This window comes from Siniperca chuatsi, linkage group LG8, assembly GCF_020085105.1.
Source record: "Siniperca chuatsi isolate FFG_IHB_CAS linkage group LG8, ASM2008510v1, whole genome shotgun sequence".
NCBI classification, from domain to species: Eukaryota; Metazoa; Chordata; class Actinopteri; order Centrarchiformes; family Sinipercidae; genus Siniperca; species Siniperca chuatsi.
In genome coordinates, this window is record NC_058049.1 from 16,696,457 (window position 1) to 16,720,270 (window position 23,814).

At 42.1% G+C, this 23,814-nt stretch overlaps 2 protein-coding genes across 11 annotated transcripts in view; both read left to right on the plus strand.

Moving 5' to 3' along the window:
• Window positions 1-299: 299 nt before the first annotated feature.
• On the plus strand, window positions 300-8,042 carry dele1 (DAP3 binding cell death enhancer 1). 3 transcript variants are annotated; one of them, XM_044204800.1, is made up of 12 exons: window positions 300-526; window positions 2,100-2,217; window positions 2,660-2,762; window positions 3,729-3,873; window positions 4,071-4,301; window positions 4,422-4,504; window positions 4,646-4,736; window positions 4,924-5,066; window positions 5,191-5,349; window positions 6,181-6,273; window positions 6,691-6,850; window positions 7,012-8,042. In XM_044204800.1, exons 1-12 carry the CDS (start codon window positions 496-498, stop codon window positions 7,266-7,268), a joined length of 1,614 nt encoding a protein of 537 aa, XP_044060735.1. In that variant the 5' UTR covers window positions 300-495; the 3' UTR covers window positions 7,269-8,042. The 3 variants fall into 3 exon arrangements, with proteins under 3 accessions (XP_044060735.1, XP_044060737.1, XP_044060738.1); XM_044204802.1 differs by having other exon boundaries at window positions 7,015-8,042; XM_044204803.1 differs by having other exon boundaries at window positions 4,440-4,504.
• A 299-nt stretch (window positions 8,043-8,341) lies between these two features.
• Window positions 8,342-23,814, plus strand: part of LOC122880057 (amyloid-beta A4 precursor protein-binding family B member 2) — a 40,904-nt gene continuing 25,431 nt past the window's right edge. For 2 of the 8 annotated variants that reach the window (XM_044204794.1, XM_044204795.1), the window contains exon 1: window positions 22,959-23,616. Coding sequence is in view for 6 of the 8 variants with exons in the window: in XM_044204790.1 (XP_044060725.1) it covers window position 9,076; window positions 12,472-13,737; window positions 14,465-14,673; window positions 15,550-15,693; window positions 16,399-16,484; window positions 16,658-16,718; window positions 18,994-19,140; window positions 19,495-19,622 (2,042 nt within the window). In the remaining 2 variants the exon portion in view is untranslated. Of the gene's footprint in view, window positions 8,702-8,821; window positions 9,077-10,351; window positions 10,618-12,471; window positions 13,738-14,464; window positions 14,674-15,549; window positions 15,694-16,398; window positions 16,485-16,657; window positions 16,719-18,993; window positions 19,141-19,494; window positions 19,623-22,958; window positions 23,617-23,814 lie in introns of those variants that run through there. The other 6 variants (XM_044204792.1, XM_044204793.1, XM_044204791.1 and 3 more) reach the window with 6 other exon arrangements.

Genomic DNA, 23,814 nt, shown 5'->3' on the forward strand with positions numbered 1-23,814 from the left:
ATAAGTTTGTCAAGCAATTATCATCCCCTTTGAACAAAGAAGATACAATCAGTTTAATAAAGCACAAACAGGCATTTAGACCCAATATATATAAACCTAAATATATCCAGGGCACACATTATTATTGTTATTATTCTTTCACATAATAATAATATATATATATATATATATACGGACCTGGGTACAGAACTGAAATTACTGAAACGTATCATACAGTGCACCTCAACACACTGGTTTGCTGTGAGGCTGTCGTTCCTCATCCCACCGCACGGAGGCGCTGTGAGGCTGAAAGCCACCTGCTTCAAAGTTGCGTCACCTGAGACACTTCCGGTTTGGTTCTCTGCCGACACAACCCGTGACAGGTTTAATTTACCAGCAGCTAAACTGCTGGAGTGAACCTGTCGTTATTCATGGGGCCAGACGACCCCCCAGATGAATCTAAACATGTCTTTTCGGAAATAACTCTTTAGTGACAGCTGCTGTACAAGACGAACCATGTGGAGAGTTCAAGGTTTTGTTGGAAGAGGTGAGATAACTGACACTGGAGAAACTCCCCCTTTTACGTAGTGACATGTTTTTTCTTCACGCAGATTATTTTATCTTATTATAAAGTGTCGCTTTTATTAAGAAATAAACGCTGTTTATTGTTTCCCGTGTTGCGTAACGTTAGCTATCCATTGCGTTTAGCTAACAGCTAGTGAAGTCGATTAATGTAAAACACTTAACTACTTTCTCAAGTTTCTACTCTGTCAGTGCAACTGACACCGTCTACCGGTTTATTTTGGTCAAAGTCAGTGAAGTCAGCTCCTGTTACTGACTTGCTGTTTCTGGACCTTTGCTGTTTGCACACAAACATACATTAAAGTGTCAAATGTTCACACACAAACATAACGTTACCTGATTGAAACACCTGCGCGCATGTTATATAAACACATGTACCTTGTATATTATTTGTGTGCATATAAATCAAATGTGCAGAAATATGTATTAAATGCATCTGTTTGTGACTCTCTGAACTTAATTTCTTTATCTATCTTCACCCCAATTCTTATACCTACGTCTGGATGTATGTATTTTGTTTGGATTTACTTTACTTATTGGTTATTACTGATTTACATATTTGTATTTGACTGATCTCTGTATGTTTCTCTGTACACATATATTTTGGTAAACCTATACAGATAAGTATTGCACTGCAAAGCTGCACCTTTGTCTTCATATTACCCTGACACAAAGAAAAAATTCTCTACTGTTATGATATTTCAGGACTTTGATACCAGAAGTGCCACTGCACATGTTCAGCTACCACTTTATTTTATAGCCTACATCCCATAGTTTCCTATCACTTCCTAGAAATGAACTGATTAGTAGATGTCAATTCATAGAAAGGTTCCCGAAAAGGACTTTGTAATTTGGTACTTAATGTAGGCAAAAGTGAGACAGTGTTCACGTCCAGTGAATTACTTCCAATGAGTTCTAGTGTCTTATCCGGACAGTGTTTTTGTCAATGCACAGCAAGTCAGCTACACATGCAAAAATGTGAAATTTGTCTACAGTCGTGCATACAACTAAACATAAATGGAGAATTAAGTTTCCAATATTACATTAATAATGAATGAATATTTACTTGGGTTTAAATGGAGCAGAATTCCTTTGAAAATCAACAATTGCTTATAAAGACGGTGTAGTCCCTCATTCGTCCAGGAGTGTTCCATCGCAGAAAAGGTTTCAGTCGTAGTCATCTGGACACTGTCGTCAAGACGTTTCGGCTCCCATCCGGAAGTCATTCTCAATTGTAACTTCCGGATGGGAGCCAAAACGTCTTGATTCTGAAAACAGTGTCCAGATGACTACGACTGAAACCTTTTCTACAATTGCTTATAAACTAAGAAAGTAACTAAACTGAAATAGCTATCTCAGATCTTAGTCTCTTTTTTCCCCATATTTAGTATTATATTATACATTGTTCTTTCTAGGAAATTTCCTAGGGGTTTATTAGGAAATTGCGGAGCATGTTTTGTATGTCAAGTAGTCTCTCCCTAAGATTCGCACACTGGACGTTAATGTCTAATTTCTGCTGTCTTCCCACCACTTCTTAGTTCTGCATCGATGCCATGGCAACACCCCCCTGCGACTGCCCCAGAACCACCATGTGGAGGACGAGGTCGTCAACAGCTCAACTGTCCTCTCCACCTCTCGACACTCCTCTGACAGCAGGTACTTTCCACACCTCCATCCTTTCTTTTTCTGTCTGATGACAAAAGCCTAGAAAGAAAGAAATAGAAAAGAAAAGCATTGAGCGTCTCACTTTGATCTCACAACCTCTTTGCCCTCAAACCACTGGCCATATTATCAGCTGATGAAAAGAGAACTTTTGAATTAAGGTCAAACCTCAGAGGCTACCCTTATCCCAACCCTTTGTTGTTTCTTTACCCCTTCTTTGAACTCGTTCTCTGCTTGTAGCACACTCGCTGACTCCCTTTCAGCTGGTTGCATCATCCAGCAGCATCTGCTGTAAGCATGAACAGGTTTAGTCGAGGGAACAGAAACAAAGCCATCTTCCTTAAACAGGGTATTTCTGTGATGCCTTAATACAAAAGACTGGAAATAGAAACAGACATATAATTGTTATATTTAGTTTGTGCTGTTTTTCTGTCAGCTCTCAGAAAGAGGAGAATGGAGAGAGGAGGAAGAAACAGAGGACCTTTCAGTTTGGCTACGCTGAGCTTCCACGTTACACAGCCCTGGATGCTGTGGGATGGGTATACCTTTTGTTGTTACATTTTCAAATGAAAAACACATGAAATATTTAGGTAATAGCTAATATAGTATGTCCAGTATGACTTTTTCAGTCATCAGTTCATCACAATTTGTTGAAAGAAAGATGTGAGGAGGTTTCTCACGGAGGGTTTTTGAACAGTCTGGACTGATAAGACAAATAGATGCATGATGGCCTGGCTTCCATGCACTGTTTGACAGTTATTAGTATTAAATAGATTTAGAGCAAATCATGGTTGCAACTTCAACCCTCATGACAAAAAGAACTGTGCTACTGTTCTCATCTCCCCACTTATCTATTTAACACTCCAGGCGCTGTGTATTTAACACAAACATACATTTTACTCTCAAATCTAAATACTTTTTCTTTACTCAAAGGAATCACATTAGTTGCTAGTAGAAGTTTATGTTAAGTAAAAGGAAGTGTAACCATTGAACAAATATGAATCAGGCATTGTGGCACATGTGGCCTTTTGCCAAAATATGAGATGCCGCTCACAACATGATGTGGTTCAGTTACAGTGCTTACCCACACATACCCTCAATCTGCAACCAGTGGGATCATTCCTTTAGCACCACTTGGTGGTCTCACTTGCTAACTGCTTTTAGGAGAGCCAACAGTCTGCATGTTTTCATCCCACCCAATCTCATGTTGCTGTAACCAGATTACTGCAGTAGCATGTAAATGTGTTGTCTGATTTCCTTCATTACCTGATTTCTCTGTGTAGCCTGTTTTTTGTGTACATGTAAACGCACAAACCAGTGAGTTCTTCCCCTCTACTTAAAGGAGGCATTATCATCGTGTTGAGTTTTGGTTGGAATGAAAACCTGCAGACTGTTGGTTCTCCATGGCACATTTTTGGCCATTCCTGGTGTACAGTATGTTGGTAGCAGTGCATATCTCATGTTCTCATGACAGCGATGACAGTGGCGCTGATGTTTCTCCTCAGGGTGCTGCTACAGTTCTGTTCATGCAGATCTGCAGGAGGATCCACTCCCGGCTCTCTTCAGGCACTGAGCCGAGTCCAATCCCTGGAGCCCTGACAGCACCATCTACCCTGCACAAGTGTGGCTACCACATCCTGCTGGAGATCTGTGAGTCCTTATTGCATTATTGTAACTAAGCAATAGGCCCACTGATGGTTCACCTTTTTCATATCAACTGAAATCCATTGCCAAGATAGTTTTACACAACAGACATGTAACCATCTTAACCCCAAACACTTTTTCCTTTTAATCTTGTGTGATCAGAATCCTGACTTTGTTTTGTTGCGTCTGTCTGGTTTCTCCAGTGTCTAAACGTGATGTCCTGCCCAGAAGAAGGAGTGTGTTGTGTCTGCAGGAGGTGCCACAGAGGCAGAACCAAGATCAGTCCCCGGCTCAGACCAGCAGCAGCAGCAGCAGCAGCAGCAGTACAGGTGACGCCAGTCTTCACAGCAGCAGTGAGGAGGATCATCTGACTGCTGGCTGCTCCATCTCTGATCAACAGAGAGCACTCCTGAACCAGGATTCTCCTATACCCGGTTTGTTCTGTGGTTGTCAAAGTTGAAAGATTGTTTAAAAATAGTATTTCTCTCAAAATTTAGTTAACCTTGTATTTGTGGTAGCAGGAAAATAATATGTTTTTCTCGCCTGACTCACAGAGGAATCATTTCTGTTAGCATCCTGTCCTCTGCAGAATGATGTCAACCAAGACAACACAGGGACAAAAGATGCTAATGACAAGGTGAAAGTGTATCTCCTTTAGTTTGTGTGACATGTATTTTAAAGAAAGCAGAATTTTTTTCTTTATCCTTGCAAAGGACTGACTGGCCTGTCATCTAATCTTGATTGTTGTTGTTTTTTTAATCCTCTTTTGGTTTTTCAGGACATGTCTGATGAGGAGAGGCTGACAGAAGCAGCAATGAACCTCAGACATGTGGGAGATACAAGCATTCCTGTTATCCTCAATATCATTGGTAATATTTATTGACACAGTTACACACCACATAATGTTCACACATTCATTCCTACTCAAGACAATACATTTTACACAAACCAAATGTCATATGTTCTCCCTGTTTAGTCTTAAAGTGTTTTGCAAAATGAACAACGCTTGTTTTACTCTGTCCATAGCTAATATCTTCATCTCTCTGTTTATGGCAGGTCTAGAAAGTGTAGAGAGTGAGAACAACAAAGAAGCTTTTACATGTTTTGTAGCTGCTGCTCAGCAAGGTTACACCAAAGCCCAGTTTAACACAGGTGTGTGCTACGAGAAAGGCAAAGGAGTCAGCAAGGACAAAGAGAAGGTGAGAATCCAGACAGCACACTTTATTTTCTTGAGTGCTTCATCATTCTGAAAATCATCATACTTACTCTTCTTCTATGTCAGAAATCAGTCTTGAGATTATTCTCATTTGTTTTCTTGTCAAGGCTCTGTATTACTACCGGCAGGCAGCAGTTGGGGGTCACAGACAGGCTCAGTACCGCTATGCAAAGCTGCTCCTGACCAGCAGGGGGCACCAGAGTTTAGAGGAGCTGGACACAGCCATCAACTTACTGGAACAGGCTGCTGCAGCTGGACTCACCAAGGTACGAAATCATGATAAAAAGTGCTTTACCATGTTACTCTTATAATGTTATAAGATATTATACTTTACTCCATTTATATAGATCTTTTGTACAGAAGACATTTTGACATGTCACAGTAGGAAAAGCACCAGTATAAATATTGAAATATGTGTTTGCTGAATTCCATTTAGCTACTTCAGTTTTGGGGTCCTGGTCACACTGTTATCATGGCTCACTCAGACACTTTATTTTTACACTATTATTTTTACTGGGACAGATTTTTTTTTTTGATTAATCACTTGGCCTATAAAATGTCAGAACATCATGGAAAATGAAAAACTATTTTAAAGCCCAAGGTGGCAACTTCAAATGTCTAGTTTAGTCCAAATAGTACAAAACCCAAAGATATTCAATTAAATATCACATCAGAGAAAGAAAAGCAGAAAGTCCTCACAAATGAGAAGCTGGAACTAGCAAATGTTTGGCATTTTTGCTCAGAACAACTGAACAATTAATTAGCAATTCAAGTAGTTGCCCATTAGTTTTCTGTCAATCAACTACTTGATTAATTGAGTAATTGTTTCAGCTCTATTGCTCTCTGTCATTTAGTGGGAGTGAATGAACCCAATAGCTTTGATTTGATCATAGGGCATACCTGCACAAATGGTTGCAAGTAAAAATAAAATGAAACATTGAAAATGTAAAACACATTTGTGAAGACTCAAATTACACTGGAAGTGTGCTTTATTAAACAATCATCCCATATCTATTTGCCCTGCTGGGTTACTGTGGGTCCATGTGAGGAATCCACTGTATCCATTGAACCAACTCTACGTGTCTCTCGCTCTTCAGGCTCAGATCTGCCTGGCCTCGGTCTACTCTCAGGAGCCGGTGAGAGACGGGAGCAAGTCTGTCCAGTACCTGAAGATGGCAGCAGCGAGCGGAGTGGGTGCCCTTGTAGATGCCTCTAGAGTGTCGCCACCATCTCCTGCTTTTTGATATTCACAGCTTATTTGTAAAGCATCCCTACTTACATGTTTTTGCAACTTTCTGCTGTGGTTTTGTTGAAGTAATACCATCAATTACTACCGCTACAAATCACTTTAGAGCTACAGCCTTGCTGAATGTCCCGGTGTTGAGTCACACAGAGCTATTGGGATTGTTTTAATAGTGACATCTTCAGTCCTCTGCCCACACTACTTTGTCTATTTAAGTTCCTGGTGTTGGGTTATAATGTTTAACATTAAGTTGCTTGTCAGTCTCTGCCCAAATCCCATCAAGTCAAGTTCTTGTACATAAAGAAGATTGTTCTTGAAGATTAAATAGCCAAAATCACAGGTTTATTTTTGTTTGTATGTGCAGGACGACACAGCCCTGCTGTTCCTGGGTCAGTGTTTTGAGAGCGGCTTTGGGGTGCAGCAGAATCTAAGGAGAGCGAATGAATACTACAGACGAGCCGCTCAAGCAGGCAACAAGCAGGCTAAAAGCTTACTGACGACTCCTAATGACAGAGACAGTAAGGGTAAGCACACATGCTCTGAAAATGCTTGGAAAGATTCACATTTGTATTAGTCATTCAGTGATTGCACTGCATGTGATAAGCTTTTAATGAGCCAAGACAGCAGTGATAATATCTGTGAGGATGAGCAATTGATTTCTCTTCTGTCTCCCTCTCCTCCGCAGCAGAAGATGCAGCGTTGCGCTCCATCCGTTCAGCTCCATGTTTCCCTGTAGCCGACCGTCGGCTCCAGCCGCCACTCTCCTCTCTGGCCAGTTGTGTCCCTGCCTCCACCTGTCACCCCATCACCCTTCCCCTCCTGCATCACTCCTGGAGCACTGGGAGCCTGTGTGTCCCCCCGGCGCTGTCCTCCACGCCTTTTCACCTCCATCCCCACAGCACTGAGGGAGGAATCTGCCAGTGGACTGTCGGGATAGGATAGTTATCTTGAGCCAGCACAGGTCAAACTGAGGAATGTATTTCATAGTGTGAATGTATTTTCACCAGAGGAGGAAGGTCAAAGTGTATTGGATGTGTACATATTGTGAAGTCTGGATTAGAGTGAATAGATTTTATACTTGGTCAAATATGTGAGTGTAGACGTATTATTATGTTGAAGATTTGTTATAAGTCTGAACAAGTTGTTGGATACAAGCTCTTACAATTTTATGTGTGGAATGAGATATGGAAGCTTTTCTATTATTTGTTTCTATATAGACAGTTTTCTGTCATACAAGTTCTCCTGTGGGTAAGAAAATGTGCTCTAGGTGCCTTCGGGTTGGTTGAGAATCTCAGGTGGTGACTTGTTTCTCTCCCTACTAATGTGGGATTGATGACATAAAGAAGTGTATTATAATTTTGTCTCCTACAAACTGTATTGCTGACTTTACACCTCTGAAAATGACAAAGTGCTTTACATTAGTGTCATATTTTAACCTTCAATTATACAGTTTCTAAATATGTGAAATGGTTCAGTGCTCTCTATCATTGTAAAAAAACAACTTCAGAGTAGAAAAAGGTAAATCACTACATGTTTTGTGATAGTCGAACCTGTTAACTATACACATGCCAAAGTCAATTGTGATGCACTATGAGAAGGATGTTCTACTGTTATACGCACATACTAAGTAAAATATTTTTTTAAATCCTTAAAAGCTATTTTATGACCGTCTGGTTTGTAAGTACCATTAAAATTCACTTATGAGCAAAAACAGTATTTCAAGGAGCAGAGTATTGTAATCTGTCTGAATTCACAATAACTTTAATTTTAATTAAGCAGTAGGCCTACTAAAGTATAGTCTGGAGTATATATTCTCTCTGTATGTAAATAACTTTACAGATGGTAACATCATTAGTTTTAGGACCACTTGGAGTCATACAATATTTATCTAAAGAGAACTAAACTGTTTCATGGAAAATCTGATGAGGCCGGTGTAGCACTATAAACCATTCATATTTCTACTGCATGACGTAAGACTCCGATGATGTGTGATTTCATTACCTGAGTTGCAAAATAACAGCGGGAGATTTATTATGGTTGCGTCTGCCCCGTGCGCAGAGCGTCCTGCGTCCGCGGCTCTGATTGGCCGGCTGGCAGTGAGCGCTCCACAGCGCCGCGCCGCTCCGGGATCCTCTGGCGCAGAGAGAAAGCGCAGCCTGGCCCCCTGCGAGCACCGAGCCGGGCTGGGAGGGCAGATGATGTGATGTGATCCAATACGGGCGGCCGGCTGCAGCTACGGGCGCACTGGCACTTATAAGCGACTGTCGACCTCGGCCCTGCTCACTACTGTGTGTGTGCGTGTGTGTGTGTATCTGTGTGTGTGTATGTGTCGTCGTGGGAGCGGAGGCGCAGAAGCCCGGAGGGTGACCGAAGCGGTGAGTGGATGTAAATAGATGCTCTCGATGGGATGCGGTGGTGGTGGTGGGGCTGGAGGGAGAGGGGCTGGATGCTTTAGATTTACTGCGTCTCACATATCGACAGCTTTGCTTCCGCAATACTGGCAACTCCACCTCTACATCCTCGGCGTTGTGGTAGAATTAAAGATGATCTAACGCTGTTTCTGCCTATATCAGTGAGGGAGTTTACTAAGGTGGCAGCAAGAAACGAGGAGCTAGAATACTCCACCCATGACATCATCCACTTTTTCAAGTTCATTTTCTCTCCAGCTTGTGCTTTCATCTGTTGCATTTAATTTCTAAAGCATTGGGTGCAGTTCAGAGTTGAGGAAAGAGACCTGCCATTACAGGGAAGTAAGTTGATTAAGGATTATTTCCCTTGATAGGCCGATATCTGTCAATATCAATAAATTATCTGATGATGAATCTCCAAAGCACATTACTGATGTGAAGTGTTAAGAATTTGATGATTCTCTTTAGTGTGACCTTCAGGTGAAAAAACTATTGTCTGTAAATCTGTATACAAGGTGAGCAGACAGTATAAACAACCAGAGCAGACAAGGATCCTGTTTTGACACCTTGCTCCAAAAATAGAGAGGGGACATTGTATTTTGTCTGTCAACAAGTTTTATTTTTATTCATCCTTTTTTTATTATCATGCATGTAAATCTGTAGGAGAGGACACGACTTCTATAATATCTGCTTGTTATCTTTCATATATATCCTGTACATTTGACTGTAATGCAAGGAACAATAGAGCACACGGGGAAGAGCAGCAACAGGACAAAAAGCAAAAGAGATTAGTTTAATGAGACATAATTGCTTTCTTACTATACATGTTGCGGCTGTCCTGTGACCAGCTGCTAAAATCTCGTGCATCTCGTAAATGACCTCTGCTGTTGGAGAGCACAACAGATTTATTGAGGACAACAGTTTAACTACCTCTGTGTGTTGACTGTGCCCCACTGTCCTGCAAAGTGCTGTGTCATTCTCCTCGCTTTCTCCCTCTAATAACCATCCTTTCTCCTCCCCACTCCGCCTCACGTCCTCTCTTCGCCCCACTTTGTTTAACTAATGGAGATCTGGCTGTATTTCCGAGGGGGAAAAGAAAGTAAAGGCCGCTATCTCTGTCTAGATGATCCAGTTTGTCTGCAAGTCAGACATAATTAAAAGAAATAGAAGAAAGGGATAATGGGGAGTTGAAATGCTGTTTGCTTATTACTCCTTGTCTGCTTTGGGGGGTTGTGTCAAGATGTGTAATTCGTCCTCTGAGTCATGCAACATATTTGCTGTGATTTTCAGCTTCAGTGGCTCAAGGCACAATTTGTAGCTGTCTGGTGGAAAGCTTGTATCTCCAGCTTTTGAGGCTTTTAGCTTGGAATCGATACATTTTTGAAAGGTTCATCATCTTATTTTGAAAGGTTTTTGTAACATCAAAAATTCAGAAAATCAGTTTCACAATATAGGCCGTTAGTTAAGGGGGTAACATAAAAATTGGAGTTACATGGTATTTATATGACAATAGTGATAAGCATTGCTGATTGAGAATAGCTGGTAATCTGATGAGACCGCACGGTTCAGTGCAGGTAGTTTGTACCTGTTGACACTGTGTTTGTGTCTGAGTTACAGGCCTGTGAGCGTGAGCGCAGATTCAGCACAAACAGGTTGTTGTGGCTGTCTGGCTCAGTGACAGAGGGACAACAAGACAACCACCCAGGGAGAGGGCAGCAGATAGGGGCCCCGCATGAACAGAGTGCACTGCGCAGGGATTCTGCTCTCTCCAGAATCCTGCCTCTGTCTTTTCCCAAGATCTTATCGTGCTTTGAAATCTGCTGCGCTTGGATTTTCCATGTTTCTGAGAAAAGGCGCTGATGATGACTGCAGCATTGTTTGAGGTGTGTGTGTGTTTATGATTGGGTGACAGGATGTTTATACATTATGCTTGCGTGCCTGGGCATGTTTTTCTACCTGTATTTGGGTTCCGTTGTTTACCAGCTTTCCACAGGGCTGTCGCCAAATTAGATAATTCAAAAACAAGTGACAGTGATGTAACTCATACATGCCGTGTCTTAAAATCATAATGATTCTCTGCCCCTGCCTTGGTTGCTATCCATCTGTCTGTATTCAGCATCACAGGGCTGATCCACCCCGAGATAAAAGAGACACGGCTAGCTAGTTAGCAGGAGCTGGCTACCACTTCTCCTCACCACAGACTGGCTTACTACTCAGCCCTGGCTTTGAATGTCAGTCCTGGATGAATACATCGAGGGTCTGACTCACTCTCAATATCATGCAAATGCGATCCAGTTTCATGACTTTGATGCAGTGTTTTTTAACACTTCAACAGTGACACGTTATGTGTAAAAGGGGAGTGAAACTGGAAAAGAATCTGCACCATAGTGTGTCAATAAAAGCCCCCTGAGACTGGCTGAGCTGCTACCGGAGAGAGCAAAGAGCAAGATATTTTAACGGCTTTATGTTCAGTTAACATCAGAGAAATGCAAATGAGTACTGAACATCTCATCTTGATGATGTCACCAGCCTGTGATGATGTCAGAGATACACAAAGCAAAACACCCAGAGATTACTTGAGCCAGAAGTTACAAAAAAAAACCCCATTATATTATAATTTTTGTAGTATAGTAGTTTAGTACAACATATAAGCAGAGGGGCCAGAGAAACAAAGCTTTTAAAAATATACAAACACAGTGACCAACCATTAGCCAGCCATAGAGATACATAGACATAAAAGAAGCTTGCTTCCACAAGAAGAATGAGTGTTATTGTAGACCGACTGATTAACTCAGGGAAAATAGAAAGTGAGGAACACTTGCTTCTCTATATTTTCAAAAATCTAATGACTAATTATTATCCAGAAAAATGTCACATAAAGAATCTACTTCTTGGGACATATTTACTTAACTTATTTCATTGAATCTAAATGTATTTTGATTTAATTTATGTACAGATCTACATGACCTGACATGTCAATGAAGCTCAATGAATAAAAATTCACTTGGTTGAAAGCATTAAAGTGACAGATGAAGTGGAGCCCGACTGATAAATTGGCTGATATCATCACAGATGTGCTGCATCAGTATCTATATACAATATACATCTGCCAATAAGTAACAATGAATCGAACATATGCCAAAAACTTGAAAAACATATTTAGGTTGATGTATGGGTGCGCATTAAGGGGTTACCCACATAGCTGCCATAGCTACGCACAGTAGGTGCAAAACCATCTCCACTGCAAACCTGCTCACTGCGATCCTCCGCTCTCCACAGTCAATGAAGGAACATCAGGAACTGCACAGCAGTAGTCTCTTATTCATTAATATACAGTACACTGCGAAACAGAAGTTACCTTAATGTAATTCCAGTTTTAGAAGTACGTTGTAGCCCACTGGCACTCTGTATCACAAAATAAATTAACCAATGTAAACATTGTTACTGTTGTGAATATAATTCAAGCCCAATACGGCCTAATCACATATGATACATCCATCTAAACCTGCGTTGATACTATCAACAAGTGAAATCTGATGCTGAACTATACATCAAAACCTACGCCGAAGGTATCTGCTGTGGGACTCCCATTAATCCCTTGCATCGACCATAAATTAATTTTAAGGGATCCTGATCGTGTTTAATGTTGTGTGATGTAAAAATAAGAATATTGACACATAGACTGTTATATGACTTCTGACAGTGTGTCTCTTCTCTCATTGGCTCTATCACGGCAGTGTATTTCCAGTCAGCCATGATGTCAGTACAAACTCCTCCTCTCTCCCGCTCTGGCTCCTCCCCCTCAAATGTGGGTCTGGCCAATCGCAGCGGCCCCTCCGCCAACCCTCCCACCTCCCTCAGCCTTCGCTCATCATACAACCAGCTGCTTGGGCGAGATGTCATCAAGGAGTCCATGGAAACCGGAAGTTCGGCCACATTGCCAAAGAGCCGTCAGAGGTACGCAATGACCAGTGTGCGGAGCGCCATGGGGATAAGTGACAACTTGGCTTTGTCCTCTAAAAACCAACCTGTAACCAGAGGGCGGGGCCTTCCCACTAAGTCCTCCTCCAGTTCTGCCCTCTACTCCTCCTCTTCCTCCTCCTCGCTGTTTAATACAACCAACCCCAAACTAGCCAAGAATGGGGCCAACATGCAGAGACGAGCTGAGAGTCAGCAGCTGGAGCTGAGCAGGACCAATACAGAGGGCAAAATCCACAATGATCTCATGAATAACCCCAGTTCTGACTGGCTAGAGTTTGGAAAAGACAACTCACAGTTGCCCCCGTTCCGTAGAAGGACCAAGAGCTTCTTGGAGTACCATGAGAAGGGCTGGGATCTGGACCTCAGTTGGGGAAACAAAGAGGACAAGGAGGAGAAGAAGCAACAGCCTTCCCCAGAGAAGGAGCAGGCCAGCCCTGCCAAGGAGAGGGAGAGCCAGAAGGAGGAGAAGCCCAGCAGCAAGCAGACCTGCCAGGAAGAGAAGGAAGAGGTGGAGCCAGTGGTGGAAGAAGAGGAAGAGGAAGATGACCCCACACCGACACCAAGACAGCCCCTGCTACCAGTGGTGGTGGAAGCCCCTCTTTCCTCCACCTCCTCCTCTTCCACCAATAGCCCAGAGTGGGTCCCAGACAACCAGAACCAGGCTCCAGCACAGGTCAGGGAGGAGCTCTGTGTTCAGGTTCAGGCTAGTCCACGCAGTCCTGCAAAGCCCCCTCGGAGCTCCCAACCCCGCGTGATCAAGGTGGAGCTGCACCCCAACAATGAGAACCAGTTCCTGCAACAGTACCCACCTTCTTCCCCTAAACAGGCCCGGGCTGCAGAGAGGAACACCCCTACCAGGAGCCGGGCACCCCCTTCCCTGCCAGATCCTGAACCAATGACTGGGCTCCCTAAAGTGGGCTTAAGAATTGATCTGACTCCTGACACTCCATCAGAGGATGAAGACTCAAGCTGGACCACCCTGTCCCAGGAGACGCCCTCTCCTCAGACTCCACGGGACACAGGTTCGATATGTGTGTTTTTGTCTTTTCATCTGATCTTTCTAGTTTTTAAAATAGCATATCTGTGTCAGTCTTTAATCATGCCTCTACTACACCCTCTCCTTTCATTCCCTCTCTCTCTCTCTCCCTCCTTCTACCTCCTACAGACTGTCTGATCTGGAAATTTACCAAAATCCTCTTCCTAAGCAAGCAAGTGACTCCAGCAATACTGCTGGAACCTTTAAGGCCCCTGCGAGCCACCTTATGGCGCAGAGAGTGATTAGGATGGACAGAAGGATAGGACGCTGCAGATTGGGTGTGAAAGAGGAAGGAAAAAGGATAGAGAAAAAAGCAGAGCTGGATTTAGTAAGTGATGTTTGCCAGGGATGTATGACAAAGCAATAGCTAGAGAATGAGGGTATGGAGAGAAATATGAGATGGCAGACAGGGAAAATGAAAACCAGGAGAGAGCGGAAGGGAGAGATGCTGTTGCCCATTGGGTCCTACTATAGGGGATGAGCCCCGGTGTTGCTATGACAACAGAAACTAAGTAGGGACAGGCTGGCCATCTCTGAAATTTACCCTGTCCATCCCTTTGTGTGTTTGTGCGTGTGTGTGTGTGTATGTAACCTTTTGTATGTGCATATGTCATGATAATATGTGTTTTTGCAGACCCCGCCTGTGTGGCAGCAGCATACGTGTGTGTTTGTGTGGTACACTCATGTGTTTGTGTATCGCTGTCATCCATCAGCAGATGTATGGGGTGATGGGGACCTGCCCCCAGGCTGGCGGGAGATCTCAGACTCATCAGAGGTCTATTTCTGGCACATCCCCACCGGCACCACACAGTACCACCGACCTGTTGCCTCTGGCAACGAACACACATCTCCCAACATTGAGCCAGACACTGAGCATGACCCTCAACAGGAAACGCAGGACTCCCTCAAGCCACCCAACGAGGTGAGAGAAACCCACAGACCTAACACCCCTCATGGTCAAACATATTTATATTTGACTTTACATGCACAAATACATACCCAGTTTCAACTAGGTGGGTTTTTGGAGTTATAGTATTTTTTAATGTGAACACACTCAGTCCCCAGAGAGAAAGGTTACATGGTCAGCAAACAAAGTAATAACAATTTATATAGAGTTCAATATCGATGAAAAATATTTGAAGTTGAGGCACTTATATCTTCAGCTTTGGATGAAAGGTCAAATGTTCAAGGCATGATTTGGGAAATTAAAGTTATGCTCTCCTCATAAGTTGGGTGACACTGACATGTTTCTAGCATATCTGCTTCCACTCTTACAATGGGACTCTTGCTAATTTGCAAAAATAAAAACATGTATTTGCATGAAAGTTCAATCTTGATCTTGAAAATAAATAGTAGTTGGACAAAACAATCTTAAATGGTAAAGGTAAAGGTCCACTTACTAGTTTTTCCTGGGTTTTAATCACATCTAACGGTCTCAGTGAGCCATCTTCATGAAAACTCCATCTGCTGATGGACCGTGAGATGCGATTGAAAGCTCTGAAAAAGCTAGTAAGTGGACAGTGAGTTAAGAATGTTTTGTAAAATTAGTTTTCAAAAATATATATATTTTTTTTATTTATAAGTAGTGACATGCAAAAAACTAATTTAACCACATGTTTAACAGTTTTCTGTGTAGCTGTGGTCACTATAACTTGCAAATATACAATCTTAGTCCAGAATATTGGAAAGCTGATGGTGATAAATGATGTAGCCACCATCCTGTCTGTATCTCTGTGTTTCTCTCATGCTGCATCTCTCTCTGTCTCTCTATCTTTATCTGTCTCTCTCTCTCCCACAGCGCCCTAGCAGTCTGATATCTGACAGCTCGGTGGAGCCTGTCCCCTCGCCCTCTGGCTCCTCCCCCCCCTCCTCCTCCTCCACCCCCTCCAATGATGTCACCTCTTGTGGACCAAATCTCAACATCACCACCTGCACAGCCAACGTGAGACACTGAGTCACATTTATTTGGGGTGTTCACTTGTTGAAATTGTCAAATATATCTTTGTGATATTTTTTAATGGTTTTATTGATTAGGTTTGGTCTGAATGGGAATGTTGCAAGTGTGTTTAAATTTAAAGGAAAACACTTTTTTTATCCTTTGTTTTAATCAACAAATCCAAAATTAACAATTGCTCCACTGTTGTCCAATTACTATTAAAAATATAAAGAGTCACACTGTTGCATAGGGCGACATATTCCTTCAATACAAAATGTGGAGCTTGGTAAAATCTTCCATTCCTGGTGTAGCTTTGTATCTAAATCACACATCACAGTCCGCTTATTAGCTTTGGTTCATCTGAGTAACACCTTGCATAGCTGCCTTTAGTCTGCATTTTTCCCTAAAAGATTATTGGTGGTATCGTTATATCTCTGCTTTCACTGCTGCATTTATTAAATTGAAATGTGCACACAGTAATGTCCGTTCAGGCCAGTCTAAGTGCATATTCGACAAAGATGAATATCTCTCATATTACGTTAAAATGAGTATTATCCTCTTCACAAAGCAAATGAGATCAAATAAGTTGATAAGAGCAATATTAGAATCAGCCAGTTGTCTATCTTCTTCATTCCTTCCCCAGTGTCAGTGTCTACAACTAAAGTTAGTCTCTCTTTCTGAACATCTGTCTGTCTGTCTGTTTTGCTCCAGGAGCTGAAGGACTATCCAGTCTATCCAGATCCCAGTCTTAAGGCGTTTGAAGGGGCTACCCTCCGCTATGCGTCACTTAACCTCAAGTAATATACACACACATACTCTACAGTAGAGAAATATATATAATTTATAGTTTTTCAGAGTTTTCCCACTGGATTTGTGTAGCAAGGCCTGAGCCATGATGTTTTTCTCATGCACTAGTTTGTGAAATATGACTTGAATGTAACTATTTGTTATGTTTGATGTCTCTCTGCAGCACCCCAGCCCAGCTAGAGACAGTGGACCTCAACAATACCTTCTCCGATCCAGAGGCAATGGTGAGATCAACAACATATAACAACAACATACTTAACATCTGTGTATGAAATAACTTTGTGACCAAGAACAATCATCTGCCGGGAGTTTTCACTACTGATTTATATACAGTACTGAAGCAGGCAGGCGCCCTTTCATATTGTTTCATGTTGATTTGTTTTGCTCATAGATATGGAGTTGGGACAAAGATAGAGGCAGTTAGAATAACAGGCAAAGGCCCCAAATTGTATATAAGTGAGGATTCAAATATGATCACTTAAAAAAGTTACATTCCAGATTTTCCAAACTCTGCATGAATTCAAATACTATTCAGATACTATTAGTGCTCAGTAACACAGTATGCCACCTATAAATTACTGTTTGGCAACATTTATAACATTTGATTAGCACATATTCCTCTGTTATTAAGTCAGTCTGACCTTATTTGTCGAATAAAATATCAGCATTTCAGCAAATCATGTGTTTGTTAATGAAGGGAAGTCACCAGGCTTTTTCTGCAATGATGTAATGAACCTGCTCACTGGCATCCTGTCCTCTCTCTCTCTCTCTCTGTTTGTTGCAGTACCACTCAGTGGTTACTTTGTGAACTGAGCTGTGGTGAAAGTGTTCACAGCCAGACTAGGTTTTGCTGGAAGAACAGCTTATAGAAAGGCTCAACCAGCAGACGTGTGGGAAGGTCACAATGAAAGTAGGAGCGGATAGATAAATGAGCTGAGGAATGGAAGGGGAAAGTAACAGAGGGAGTAATCTTTTCTCGGACATGCAATGGCATAGCATCTGCCTGGAATCACAACAAAAAATGAAAACTGGGTTGGATGGAAGTGGTCCAACATTTCTCTTTGATAGTAAACACATTTCATCATTATTGCAAAGCACATATTCAATTAATCCAACATTAAAAAGTCACTTTTAGTCAGTAAGAAGGCATAAAATAAAGGCAAACTTTGCATCATATTTTAGATTACAAAACCAAAATTACCATGTAAGTTTTCTTGTTTAGTCAGGACTTTTTTCTTTTTCCAAAAAGAACAAACTTAAATCACAAAGGATAGAAAATTAGACTTATACGTGCTTTACTAATTCGAATTCAAGTGAAAGAAAAGCTCGAGATATTCCGATATGTCAGAGGAACCCAAAACACAGGGGAGAAGTGTGGGAATTCAGATAGGATCTCAGGATGCGAGAACGTTTAAGGAGGACAAAACCAAGAGAGAATAATATGGTCTTTGGAAGAGAGAGAGAAATGATGTGCGATTGTGTGTGTGCTGAAGTGCATGTTTGCTTCACACTGTGACAGGGAAATTTATCTTTAGGTTTTCCTCAGCAGAGAAGAGTTCCCTGTTGTGGTAGAGAGAAAGAAAAAGATAAAGGAAGAGAGGAGAGAGGAGGGTAATAGCTGCTGGCCTGAGGCTGGCTTGTGATGGCACAGTACTGCATACTGTACTGTACCTCTATGAGCAAAATTCAACTTTAAGAGGAACTTTGTGTGAATTACTGTGTGTTAGTATGTAAGTATGTGTGGGTTAAGTTTAAGATCAGAATTTTAATTAATGTTTAAGAATGAGTTGATCTACCTTAAGCATATGGATGAGGTTTAAAGGAAAACAGCAATTTATTTAAACTTGGATCTTATTTTTGTACATTTGACCATGTTTTCTGTCAGTTATAGTGACAATCTACTTACTGTACAAGTTCATTACTGAGATCTGGGACAGTGGCGATATTGCTGTAAGGAAGTGAGACAGGACAAAAACTCATCAGAGGATCAGTTTTAAACAAACCCACAGATTACCCAAACTTATTTGGAAGAGAATAATGAAAGTGAACAGTAAAATTATTACCCAAACTGCTTGTTCGTCATCATCCATCACAGTTGTCAGACTGAGATCTTGGTTCACCTTTGATCTACCTTACTTGCCGTAATTATGCACGCACACAGTTTTCCTGTGCAATGAAGGATTATTCTAACATTTTGGGTGACATGGTTGTGCTGACTTTTTGCCTTCAAGCAAAGATTTTTATTATTTAAGTTGTTATTTATTACAAAGTGGTTTTAGATCATCTGGCTAAACTGTGGCTTGTTTATTTGCTGTCTAATTGTCTGAAATCTCTCAAATTATTCTGAGCACAGTGTTTTCATAACCGACAAAATGACCTGAGTTTTAAAAATTTAATTATCCTTTACGGATAGAGGTTAGGGAAGGATATAGAGTCAAAGGAACATTGTGAATCCTTAGAAGTTTGACAAAACAAATGTGTGTGTTGTGCTCCTTCCAGTCATTTCCAGTGCGATCTCTGGGCTGGGTGGAGATGGCAGAACAGGACCTGTGTGAGGGGAGGAGCAGTGTGGCCGTCCACCACTGTATCAGGCAGCTGTCCTACTGCAGGAGGGACATACGAGACTCTGCCGGTGTCTGGGGAGAGGTCAGTGTGTCAATAGAGACAGACACTTACGCAACATACAGTGTGTATACTATACTGGAGTGGTTCCCCACTTTTTGGTTTGTGAGTGAATTAAATGGACCTTTGCCCCTGACTGGTAGCTACCTAAAGACAATGAGTAGAGCCCGTTCTTTCCTTTGTTTTGATTGTAGTTTTTAGAGGCCTGATGAGTTAAAACTACCAATTATGTCACATAAAAAAGCAAGGATTTGAGAAAAGTCAGAAAAACTAAACATAATTTATGTAGCAGAAATATGTTTTTTTCTAATTTTTAACCACCTGACCCTCCAGGTTGTGAACCACAGCTATAGTGCATCCTTGTTTGTGGTCTTACAGGGCAAAGGGATGCTGCTAGTGCTTCAGGATCGCATGTTGACCCTGGTTGACCCAGATGATCGCAGCCTGCTCCATTCTCAGCCAATCAGCAGCATCCGTGTCTGGGGCGTCGGCCGAGACCACGACAGGTATGTAGGTGGACAAACAAACATCTTTCTCCTATTATGAAACCTTTTTTTTTTTTTGCTGCTTTGTGGGTATGCTTGGCTATGTGATCCCACTGTTTCAGCAATTCCAAGTGTATTATATTGTCTTGAATTTCAACGAGATACAAATAAGAACACACACAAACATGTAAATCATGCTACAAACATACACATAAGTGTGCAAATACACAGCATTTACGCTAACACACTGTAAAATGTATGTGTGGAACATTCTCGCTGTTAGAAGCTGATTCAGGAGTTTCAACTAATCATTGGAGAATGGACTCAGCCTCATTATTATTTGATGCATATTTGCACAAACTGCATTCAAAACACCATAATTATGCTCATTGCTCCATGTTTCTGTTCCAGACTGAGGACCTGTGGGGCCTTCAGTCATTTGGCAGTGTCTCATGGTCTTAACCTTTCACTACTGAACTGACAGTTTGCTGAGGCTAGCATAGCTGCTAATGGGGGGAACAAGCTATGCCCTCATTGATACGTACCCCTCAGGGTTTCCATTAACCAATGGGAGCAACCACTTCAAACACTCACACAAAGCCTATACACATCTGGAAACATCAGTGCTGATGTAATATACATACATGCATAGATTTAATATGTATGAGACATGTAGGCTTATTTGTGCATATACCCATATAAGCTTCACATACACACAGCATCCTGTTAAAGGTATGAAAGTCTTGTGAAACTCTTTTCTCAGTACTAACTGTTAAACCACTAAGAGCTAAGAGACTTTGGGAGATTCACTTTGGAGATGTGTCACACGATGACCGTACAAATGAGAAGAGTGGTGGAGGTTTGCAGTCAAGGAAGCTGTCTGGTCCTGACATGTGTAATTAGCTGTTAAGGGATTGGGTGAAAATGGAGTTTAAAATAGAATCTGTGTAAAAGGCTTGATCTCAGTTCACTCGCCCCATACTCACAGTGTCTTGTTAACTTGTTTTTTTTTCTTATTTCTCTCTTCCTGTCTCTGTGTCTTTCTACATATCTCTTATTTCTGTCTTTCTCTTTGTCTTTGAAGTGCTGCAATAGTCTCTTTCACGCACACAAGGGATGCTGTGGGATGCACAGTCCCACTCTTCTCTCCCTCCTGTCTTTCTCCTTTTTTTTCCCTTCCCTCAGCAGCAACACTACCACAACATTAGCTGTGTGTGTGTGTGTGTGTGTGTGTGTGTGTGTGTGTGTGTGTGTGTGTGTGTGTGTGTGTGTGTGTGTATGATAGATAATAGGAGGGAATGAAAGAAAGAGAGTCCCTCCACCCTCTTCTGTCTCAAAGGATTGAGAAACTTTTCAGTGGCTGTCTCTCTCAGCGGTAATGGATAAAGCGTGTAGTGGAAAGAAGAGGGGAGGGTCGGCCCAGGCTAGCTCTCCCTCTTATCCTTTTTTCTCTCACTCCATCTCTCTCTCTCTTACAGCATTACAGCTTTCACTCTCTTCATCCTCTCCTCCCACCAGCACTTTAAAATCTGCAGTTTACCGTCAGCACTCTTCTGTTTGGTTTCAGTCTCATGACTTTGGATGTACTATGATTGTACCCTGGCTGGGAGTTTGTATGACTTAGAAGATATTTGATTCTCTGAGACCACAAATCATTTTCAGTACATGCAGCTAATTGTTTTGTAGCATCTGGAGAGGGATGGTCTGTGCGTGTGTCTGTATGTATCTGAAACAAGAACATATTTTGCCAAAGGTTGGAATAGCTTAGTCCTGCCACTAGAGTGCACTATAATCAAAGCCTATGCATCCAGAGATGCTGATCAAGTGCAACTGAGTACACAAAAGTATGTGGACACCCATGTCCATGTGTACTTTTGGTCTGGAGCTGTTTTTCATGGTTTGGGCAAACCCTGTAGTTTCAATTAAGAACATTTTAACGCAACAGCATACAATAATCATTTAGACAATAGTGTGCTTCCAACTTTGTAGCAACAGTTTGGGGAAGGCCTTATTGTGTATAGAAAGTTAATGACAGAGAATGCGTAATTTGAACTAGTGATTGCCAACTTCTTTGTGATTAGCATTCAGTATATTCAGGATATATGCAGTATATACTCTAAAGAAACATATCTGCTCATCTGGAACGATTTTGTTGACTTTTATTAAAGGAGAACCCAGGTTTATAGGAAATGTGTGTGTAGTGACCCATGTGGGCTGGACTCATCTGATAGCTCGGAAAGCTTTGCAACATTTATTAGGAGGCGATAATTATATTATTGGTATAATCTATTTACTTCCTTTTGTTGATTTCTTTGTATTTATTTACTGGACACTTACGGAGTCTGCCTAGGGCTGGTGCTGCTATAGTGGACTGAGATGGTGCTGTCATCTTGCTTGGTCTGTGTTGTTAGGTTCTTCTGATTATGTGTCATCTGTGTTTTCTTTAAAAGAATCACAAAAAACTAATTACAAAAACAAATTAAAAATAACAAATCTGGTGTGGAAGACCTTGACTGGTCTGGAAAGAGCCTTGACCTCAACCCCATCCAACACCTTTGGGGATGAACTGGAACATTTATCACCCGTGAATGGGCACATATGGGTGTAAAGTTCGGTTGTCCAAATACTTTCCTTTAGTACCCTCATACTGTGTAGCGTATGCTTGAGAAACACAGAAGCAGTGTGCTGACCTGTGGCAGACCGACTTGCCTGAACACAGTGTGTGTGTGTGTGTTCAAAGTCAGACAGGTAATGGTTGTTAGCTAATTGACTAAAGCTGGTGGAGGTGATAGGCAGAAAGAAGAAAGACACCTTTCTTAATTCTGTAAAGAAAGTGAAAATGTGACAGAGAAAAGTGGAGAAAGGAAAGAATGTGAAAAGAAAGGGAGCACAGGGTAAGCTAAACAAAAGGAAGGGGTGAAAGAGAGACAGATATGTTTTTGCATGCGTGCATGGAGAGTACCTGAAAGTAAGACTCCCTTTGCTCTCTCCATCCATCTCTCTTTCCATCTCCTGTCTCTTTCTCTATCCATCTATCTGAGGAATATTCCCAGTCTTGTCCTGAATGCTCTCTCTCTCTCTCTCTCTCTCTCTCCCTCAGCTTGATTCAAAATGAATGAGTCCCCTGTGTCTTAAGCGCGGGGAGATGAATTCATGAAGCTATATCTGGAGCACTCAGCAAGTCCAACTATGTGCACACCCGTATGTGCTCGTACATATGTTTGCATGTATGTGTGTGTCTGCACGTGCGCATGAATAGATGAAGTCATAGGTCTATATCTGGAGCACTCTGTTTGAATGTGTGATGGTGAATGAGTGGGTGTGTCTGTGTGTGTGTGTGTGTCCCCCACTTCTCCATCCCCTCTTTCTGTCTGTAATGCTCTTGCGCTATTTCTACTCTTTGTCTCCAGCGCTATTTCTGACTCCCTCTTGTGCCATTGGCTGCACAGCTTTGCCTCTTCTTCTTTCTGCCTTTCTCTGTTTGTCCCGTCATTGCACTTTAGCAGGTTTTAAGCCGTCCCTTTTTTTCAGCCTCAGTAAGACAAGAAAGGGAGAGATAGAGATAGCAGCGACTGAGGAAGAAAAAAAAGTGGCGGTGCTTTTGAGAGAGAGTGGGGTATAGACAGAGCGATGGAGAGCCAGTGAGGGAGGGACAGGCAGTGCATGCTTCCCTGCTTGTGCTGAGCAGGACACGTCAGGACTTTGCAGGGGACTCTTCGGACCGGGCGAGCGAAGCAAGGGAAGCCGACCATAGAGGAAGAAAGGGAAAAGGTGTAGCAGAGGGAAGAGGAGGAGGAGGAGAGGGAACCGCAGGGGGGAGGGGAAGGAAAGAGGGAGAGGAGAAGGGGAAACGGAGCCCCAGAGGATTAAAAAGAGAAGAAAAAGAGAGAAGGCAGACGGGAAGAGATTTACCCCCGGGTACCATTGCGAAGGGTCTGTAGCAATGTCACCGTGGTGGAGGAGCTAACGAGGCAGGGAAGTAGTCGTCTGTAACGGGGCGAGCATGTCTGCCTGTGTGAGTACCCCTATCTCTTATTCATTCACTCCTCTAGCTCTCCCCCTCCATCCATCCATCCCTCTACTTACAGCCATCCATTACTGCCTCTCTTCCTATCTCAACATTACCCCTAGCCTCTCTCCTCTCCTTTGTTGATTTCTAATCGCTTTGTTTGTGTAGAGGACACAGTGCACAGCTCCTAGCCCTACTTTAATT